The sequence below is a fragment of the Eschrichtius robustus genome, chromosome 6 (genome assembly GCF_028021215.1).
Source record: "Eschrichtius robustus isolate mEscRob2 chromosome 6, mEscRob2.pri, whole genome shotgun sequence".
Classification (NCBI taxonomy): domain Eukaryota; kingdom Metazoa; phylum Chordata; class Mammalia; order Artiodactyla; family Eschrichtiidae; genus Eschrichtius; species Eschrichtius robustus.
Genome location: NC_090829.1, coordinates 24,406,949 through 24,416,178, shown reverse-complemented (window position 1 = coordinate 24,416,178; position 9,230 = coordinate 24,406,949). Strand labels below are relative to the sequence as shown.

The window sequence follows — 9,230 nt, the reverse complement described above, 5'->3', positions numbered from 1 at the left end:
TCATTCCACGCCTTCCTTTCCTCACTGCACTGGAGCCACGCTGACTGCTTTCCATTCCTCATCACACCAACACTGTTCCTTCCTTAACACAGCCATACTTGCAGCTCCCTGGGCCTGGAGCACTCAGTGCCCTATCTTCACACAGCCAGTCCTACCTTATTACTCAGGTCTCAGCTCAAACGTTACCACCACTACAAGGCCCTCCTTGACTACCCTATCTAAAAGAGGCACCTCTCATCCACTTTCTGTCTCACCGCCCGCTTTTTGTTTTTCAGGACCTTTTACCACTGGAAATGATCTTGTTTGATTTTCTGTCTGGTTCCTCCCATTAAGATGTAAATTCCACGAGAAAGACCTTGTTCTATCATCACCATATACCCCCTGCGCCTAGAACAGTGCCAGGTGCGCAGCAAATGCTCAGTTTGTTGATGAACCCTATAAAGGGGATGGTGCACTTGTGCTGACCAAGGCCACACAGCTGGGAAGTGATTGGAAGCCACGTTTTGCAACGAGGCAAAGTTGAAGGGAGTCTTTGGAGTCCGGGTATCGTGTTATATTGTTTGGCCAAGTCCTGCTGGGCTACAAAATACAAAGAACTTGGTTCTCAAGGAGGCACTCAGCTTCTGTGAACTTTCTATCAAGCCCTGTAGGAGCTAATCTAGATTTATTAAAGATGATCAAGGTAGAAATTCTTCTTTAGAAATCACATTCCACCCAAAATATCCAAAAAGCTCTAAGGTCTTGAGGTCTGACAACTAGATTCATTCATACATGAGATGATGGAAGAGATTATGTCTAACATTTCGTGTCTTCGCCTCAGTCTTCCTTCTTGCCCTGGGCAGTGTTTGGGTCAGAGGTAAGCATCTGTACAAATCAGTGAGAAATATCATTTTAGCCAGGATCAGATATTTTATCATGTTTACCTTGTTGTCTTCAACACATTCTGCAAGGAAAGAACTAAAAACTTCAGAGAAAGTGGGGAGGGAAAAAAAAAAGCACTACAAGGCAATCAGAAGAGGTAAGGAGGTCAGGCAAGTCCTCTATTTTCTCCAAAAGTACATTATATCATCCTCCATATTCAACAAAAGGGTCTGTTTCAACAGAGGTAAAACACCTTCCACACAGACATGAGGAGCTTTGCAAGGTCTTCAAGGGCCTTTGGATCCCCAATGGGTGCATGTAAGGACATCAAGATAAACTGACAAAAGGCCAAAGTCTAGGATAAAGAGGGGTAGGTACTAGTATACTCAGGCACTAAAAATAGCTTGAAGGCTTTTTTTCCTATATTCCAAGGATGTATAAGGTACAAGGAAAGCCATGATGTGATGATCTCTGTAGCTAAGTACTTTGAATTCCATGGTGATAGGCTATGGTACCTGAAGAGAATCATGTGAACTATTCACTGAGTAGGACAATATCAGTGTATGTGCCGTGATTGTTAATCATGAAGACTATTATAAGATAAGCTGTTCTGGAAATACACGGAAACAGATCTAGTAGAATTCTGCAACTTGTTGTGAATGGTACCTTAAGCTCTGAAACATACAGCAGGCAGAGTAGTTCTTTATCTTAGCACCAAAACTTTCTCTCGTTCTTCATATATTGTTAGTCACCATTTTATTATGTAATAGAAAAAGAATACATTAGATTTCGTAATACATGCAAATGAAGAATATTCTGACAGGTTTCGACAAGTTCCACGTCAGTCAAGAGAACAGGTAAAAAGATGATTCCCTGCTTAAAGACGTTCTCTAACGTATGCCTACTATTTGAGTTAGTGCAATCAATTCAGAATTCAACCGGTACTTTGACGTTGATGCCTCTTGAGAAGTACTTGAGTGATACTTCCGCTTTGTGGCACACGTATATAGTAGTATTTAGCACAGACTTGGTCATGCTGCAGATTTTTCTGGAGAGGACACATTCTTAAAGTAAGATGGATACATCAGGAGAAGTTGAGGATAAGCACCCTATGAAATACATAAGGTACATATGTGATCTCCAAATTTAGAGTTGAAATTCCCATTAGCTAAATGTTGTGATTAGAGACTATAAAGATTAGAAAACCTACTCAGAACACCTTTTGGTTTTTGATACCACACTACACCCTATATAAGGGAGGCCTGTATTAGGCCCAGATAGCTAACTTTCCCAGAAGTGAGTAAAGAGTTTGACACATCCTTTATTAAAACTTTAGCATGGCTAAAAACCATCTGAAAAACATCTTCCTAAATGCTTTTTAACAAACTGCTCACACCCAATAGTTATTGCAGCAATGAAACAAAATATGCTGAAAGAAGAAAAATCATCTAATAGCACTTCATGTAACAGGACTATTTAAGCTGCTAAGGTAGCCAATGGATAGTGAGGTACTTATTTGTTTCGATTTCAGTGTTTCAGCTATATGGAGAACGAAATAGTGTTTTTAACCAAAGTTTTGCTCTTCTAGATTCATGTTGGTGCAGCTGCTGAGAACTCCAAAGATCATTACATATGTCCTGAAAGATACTTTACTACAAAGCCATTATTTCTGAGTAGAGTTTAAAGTGTAATTTCCTTTTCAAATTCTATGTAGTTTCAACTCCCCTTTCTAAAAGTAGTTTTAGGGTACATTTCTTATTTCTGCATAATCTGAAAATACAAATCGTTAACTTGCAAATATACACAAAATACAGGAGTTCAACTCCCCTCACATTACTAACCCTCTTTTTAGTCTTCCCTCATGCTGTGCTCTTCCACTCATTCTGTGAACATCACATACTGTTGCTCAGCTCTGGTAACTGGTATAGCTTTTCTTCTTTTTTTTTACTTTGAACTTGGTCAAAGAATCCAGTGTTTCATCCTATTTTATACTATTTTCCAGGCTCTTTACACATATACCCTATTTAAGCTGTTTACATTTGGATTTTGCTTTATGAGCTTCCTTTCAGGAACTTTGGTTAATGGAATTCTATAATAACAAGTGACAATTTTAGAAGTATCTTTAAAAACCTGCTTAATGAAAATGTTTTTCTCAAAGGAGATCAAGAATTAAACGTCATCTATAAGACCTGACAGCAAATTATGAAGTGATATTCAGTGTGCAACAAAGCAACATATCCCCAAGTGTAAGTCCACAAAATCTGTTAAATAAATACAAATCAAGTACACAAATATATCTTTTAAAGGTACCAGTACTACAGAATTGTAGTGTTAATCTATTTTTAGTTAAAAGATGTTCCCATCATTAGTCTCCAGGAACACTGAAAGTTTAAATAAACTATCACCGTATGACAACTACACGCCAGTGATTTACATGTGATTTCATCCTTACAATAAACAGGCAAGGTTATTGCCATCTTACAGGCAAGAATAGATTCCAAAGGATCACACAGCTAGTAGTGGGGAAGAGCTGGTATTCAAGTTCAAATAAGTTCAAATATAAGGCCACAGACCAGCCTCTTCCTCTTCCTCCATTATGCTATGCCACATCTCATTTAAAAATCAAAAAGTAAGTTCTTTATTCTAAACAGTTTCATGCTCTGTGTTTTCTAATAGGAAAAAAATAACTAAAAAAAAAAAAAAAATTAAAAGTTTTTTCTTCCTTTGTGGCAAAATGAGTGTCTAATCTAAACACTGAGTATACTAAATGCCAAAATTTTAGTTTCCTTTTCATCAGGCAATAAATAAACTAAAAAAGCATTTGAGTATGGTCATTTATATTAATACACTACAATTTCAAAATCACATATGCTTTGAAAGTGTATTTTGCACCCCATGCTATGAAATGTTGATGTGAAAGCATATCATACATAATCATTTAAAGAGAACACAGCACAAAAGTGATTTAAAAAGTCAGTGGTTGTTGGCATATATACTTGGTATTACTTTCTTTTTTAAGTTTTTACTCGAAATAGAAAATGCTAATGTGCCATTTGCAGAAAAAACTTTTCAAATTCTATAAGGAAATATAGAAATTTTAAAAGAAAAAGTAGGCTTTAAAAAAGAACCAATGCGCACGCTACCACATGGATGAACCTGACGGGACATTATGCTAAGTGAAATATGCTAGTCACAAAAAGACAAGTTCTGTATGATTCCACTTACTTGCATGCAGTCTCTGGAGTAGTCAAACTCACAGAAAGTAAAAAATGGTGGTTGCTGGGTGTGGGGATGGGGGAGCAATGTTTAATAGGTACACAGTTTCAGTTTTGTACCATGAAAAGTTCTGGAGACAGGTTGCATAACAATGTGAACACAACTTCACACGACTAAACTGTACACCCAAAAATGGTTAGGATGGTAAATTTTGTTATGAGTCTTTTACCACAATTTACAAGATTTTAAAGGAACCAATAAATTATTTTTAATGTGATAGTGATACTGTGGTTATGTTTTTAAAAGAAAACACTTAGAGACATTTAGAGACTAATAACTTGGTATTTGCAGACCGATGGGTACTAGGAATGCTCATCCTATTATTCTACTTTCATATATGTTTGAAAATTGCCTCCATAAAACTGAACAAACTCTCTTTAAAAAGTGGAACCAATAAGGAACTAAAATTTCCTTATCAAAAAAATCATCTATCATGACAATATTTTATTATGGTTTAAACATGTAAAAATGTAGTAACATTTTAGCTATAAATGATAAATATGACACATCACTTATTTCTCTTGGGATAACACTGCTGAAAACTAGATACATTAGAAAAACTGTATGGAGAAAATTACATGAACAGTCTAAAGTTTGCTATGAAAACAACGTATTTTATTAAAGTAATTAAAAGTCAAAAAACAACAACAGAAAGGAAATTCCACAACCTTTGTTTGCAACTATATAATCTTTATGTAGAAAAACTATAAAGTGACAGTCTGGAAAGCAACTCCACAATAAACTGAATCCTTACATCAAGAGTAACTAAATTATGGAATCAGTTCACCCAAGAGAAATTGTCTTGCTATAGAATATTTCAGCTAAGCTGATTTCAACTGTATTATTCTCATTTCTGAAAATTTGTCTTTCCTGATATTTCAAATCACCAAAGATATAACGTACAAGACCCTGTTGAAGTCAAAGAATAAAACACAAAAATACTCCAAGCACAATTACATATAAAAATGAATGAGGGCATTTATCTACAGATCTACAAAACTATACAAATAACCAATTATACATATAATCCGTGTACACTGACGCTCCATGAGGTGGTACTGAAAAAACACTGAGGCATTGAATTTTCAACACTGGAACATGGCTCACTCTGGACAGCAGCGCATTCCCACCTTTTCGTCCAGCATCACAACACATCCCCTGGGATCTGTATTTGTGTATCATCTAAGTCCTGGGAAGTTGATAACAAAATAAAGAAAAATGCCAAAAGGAAAATGAATTAAATACTCCCTAAAATCTACTCTAAAACATGCATGTGAAATACGAAGAAACCAAGCACTTCATGAGTTTTTACAGTCACATGTTCCTTTAAACTTATACTAGTGTCTTCATTAGTACCTGCACTGAATTTTCTGTAGTTTTCCATTAATATATAATAGAAGAGGAAAACAACAAAGCAAAAAGAAGCTCTTATTTTCTTACAAAAGTGGTACTATTTATTTTTAAAAACAACTTTTTCTGCTAAAGAAATCACACTGTTGTGGTCATCAGAACAGGTTAAGTCACTTTGACAATACTTATTTTACCTCATTTTTAATAATCATATACTATTATCATGGCCATGTAATTTTTCAGAACTTATACCACAATGGAGGCAAATATGTGCAGAATATTTCTAATAAACTATATTGGCTCACGATTAGAATTTCTTTAAAATATTTTCAAGTGCTCAAGAATATTAAAGTTTGTGGGAAAAAATGCAAAAGTCATAAGCAAGTATTTCCTCCCTCTAAGATTCTTTAATTGGGATAAAAGTCTCAGGAATGGTCTGCAATAAAGAAAAACTAGGTCAGGGTATAGTAATTTCTGCAAACTTTAGCAGAAATGCCAAGAACACTCTGAGCCAAATAAAAGTGATGTTTTGGGTCAGGGCTTTTGGTTTTAGTTCTTTAGTCTCTAACTTCTCAACATGTTGCAGTCCAGAAGTGCCCATAAGCTTATTAACAGTAATAAGGAAATACAAAGTCAAAGAAAAGATTCACAAACATGATTTACTTTCTCTCACCTGCTAAAGAATGAGAGATTAAGTGGTATTAACCTGGTAAGGAATCCCTGTGCATGTTAGAGAGTGAAGGGTTTAAGCCACGTCCTTTATAAAAAGAGTAGCCAACAGGATTTCCTCCTACATGTACCTGTGGTAGAGGATAACCGTCTATCACAGAGCTGAAACAGGGTGTTTCCTATAACTGGATGGCCACACCTACAAACACTTTAGTCACCCTGTAGAAGTCTTGCTATCTAATTAAGTGTTCTTTAGACAGGAAACAGGAATAACATACTATTATAAAAATATGGTAGAGAATATCTCCTCCCTTACAATTCACCAATTTCTGACCGTTAAGAATCCATGGAGAATTAAACACACTTACTCTGGATATTTTCTCATTAAGTTGGAAATAACCTATCTAACAATACCATTTGCAATTCCAGGGGAAAAAAATCTAATACAATCTAATACGAACATCAGCAAACTTCACAGAATACATATTCTACCAAGCCTACACAATCCCCACCCATCACCCAAAAGGAAGCCAGTCTCACCCACTCTAAGATAGATAAACGATGTTCGTTATATCTGGATGCAGATTAAAAGAACTGCTAAGTCCCACTGCAGTAGAAAAAATACTAAATATAAGCACCCGAAACTGACCTAACAATTTCTACACACTCCTGCTTCTCCAGGATATTTTTTTAAAGAGAGAAAAAGAAGCACTCCTTGCAACTTGACTGGCAAAATCATTTCCTGACTAATTTCTAAGCCTATACTAGATACCAATGAATGACAGAGTGCCCGCAATCACCAGCAACTCAACACTGTTATTTCTGCAAAAAAGGTAATTATATAAAATTCCGCTCTCCCAGGCAGTGAACAGGGGAGAAAAACATGCTCTTTAAAAATGGCTATATTTGTAGGTTTTTAAAAACCAGCACCACATGTTCATGTTTAATTATTCTGAGCAACATTTAGTAATTAACACCCTAACAATACGGACAAACAAAAGAGTGAATGATAAAGGAATAACTTTCAAGCAATATTGCATGTTGATAAGAACCACTAAGTAAAATAATCTGATTGGCTCATTTCTACAGCTATTGTAGGTCTGCCCAGTTTGGCAATAACATGCCTCACTGCTCAGCTGATATGCCTACTCCTCGAATCATGAGTACAGCTTTTTTATTTTGTGACTAGGCAAGACTAAGTAAAACAACTTGAAAAGATATTTTTACAAAACAAGCTAACTCAAAACAATCCATTATTAGAACAGTTTTCTACTCTATTAAGAGGGGGAAAAAACATCAAACCATTGTATAAAGTGCCTAAGTGAAAAACTGAAAGCAAGATTCACAAATAGTAGTAGTGTCAGTTCAAGTCTACATAACCCTTTATTACATTATAGCAATATTATATTCAACATTACACAAGTTTTCTTATTTCTTCCTCATACTGCAATTTATTACCACTGTATTACAGATTCCAACTCTGCAAATGGTTGAAATCAACTTTTTGCACCTTTAATTTACAAACCATTGGATGTTAAGTTTCCTGAAAATTATTTTACTTTTAAATTTTACTTAAAGCTAAACCTAAAACTAAATTCTTTAAAAACAAACCCCAAAAAACCAACAAAGGTGCTTTAAACTGAACCTTGTAGAAATATTCTGATTAACAGTGTTTGAAAGACAGCCTACAGAGGGCTGTAAAAGGGTAACCTTCAAAAAAAAATTCTATGGCCAACTATTATTAGAAAACTTCTTTTAAGTAAACGTTTCTAATGACAGAAGATGAAATCGAAAGATGGACATTTAATTTTTCCCTGAAAATAAGTAGTTGCTCAGGACACAGGTTAAGTGTATTGAAACCATATTGCTTCTTTGGAAAAAGAAAAAAATATTTTAACCAGGCATTGCATCAACAAAAGACTACACCACATTTGCCTAGTCTTTTGATCTCTGGGTATCAGTATTACTTAAGGGAACCTTACCAAAGAAACTGGCAAACCTACCAAATATGAGTCTCAGGTCCCTAAATTTTGACAGTCATCTTAGTAAATATAAAACTTTAGCTACCTGAACAATGGAGCTTGTAAAGTGCATTAGGTATAAGAAACACAGCAGAAGTGCTAAACTCACTTAAGTAGGACTTTAAGGGACTTGATGTCATCGATAGGGCAAAAAAACAACATTATAGTTTTCTGTTCAGATTTTATTTGAAATCTAATTCAAATTGTCAAAGCTACAAAAGGGGGGAAGACATCTGTATTATTTTTTGCTAAGTCACAACATCCTAAAACAAAATATTACTACTGCCAGCAGATCCATTATACACATTTTTGATGAAATTCATTAGCACAATAAAAATTTCACCTTTAGAAACAGCCACAATGAAAGTATTTATACAATATAAAACAACGACAGGTCTACAGATGCAGTTACTTATGAGTTTACACATGCATTCACAAACAAAGAAAAACCCCAGGAATGCTCTTTCATTAGATTTTTTTGTTTTTTTGTTTTTTTTTTAAAAAACAGACCATTCAGGCACAAAACAAAATTGCATTTCCAATAAGTGACAGCATCTTAAAAATTTATGTCAGTGTTTGTTTTTCTTTGACTTTTTATGAGACCTGTGTGGAGATCGGGACTGGGATCTGGACTTCTTCCCTGATTTTTTAGGGGATCTAGACCGTGATCGCCTAGACCTTTTAGGTGTCCTTGAACCAGATGGAGATCTGAGGAAACAAACAAAAACAATTTAACCAAAGTACTCATGTGATCAAAACTGACTATCCTTAAATTATCTAAAGTGATCTTTAAGAGAGCACAATGAAAGTCACTGAAATAAAAAAGGCTGTAAACTTTCCAAGTTTATACTTTGCCTACCGTGTGCACGCACACACACACACAGATTTTGTACTTCCTATGCACCGCATCAGTGATCATTGGTGGTATGCATGCTTAGAAAGACAGACTCCTGAGCCTTACCACTGCTCTACTGAATCAAAATCTCAAGAGGCAGGGACTGGGAATTTGCATTTTAACAAGCTCCCCAGATTATATAAGCCAAAGTTCAAAAT

At 35.3% G+C, this 9,230-nt stretch overlaps 1 protein-coding gene across 2 annotated transcripts in view; it reads right to left on the bottom strand.

The window, feature by feature from the left end:
* Positions 1-4,853: 4,853 nt before the first annotated feature.
* The window catches only part of U2SURP (U2 snRNP associated SURP domain containing), a 55,312-nt gene continuing 50,935 nt past the window's right edge, over positions 4,854-9,230 (bottom strand). For both annotated transcript variants that reach the window (XM_068546045.1, XM_068546046.1), the window contains exon 28: positions 4,854-8,885. In XM_068546045.1, the coding sequence (XP_068402146.1) occupies positions 8,747-8,885 (139 nt within the window). In that variant the 3' untranslated portion in view covers positions 4,854-8,746. The remainder of the gene's footprint in view (positions 8,886-9,230) is intronic.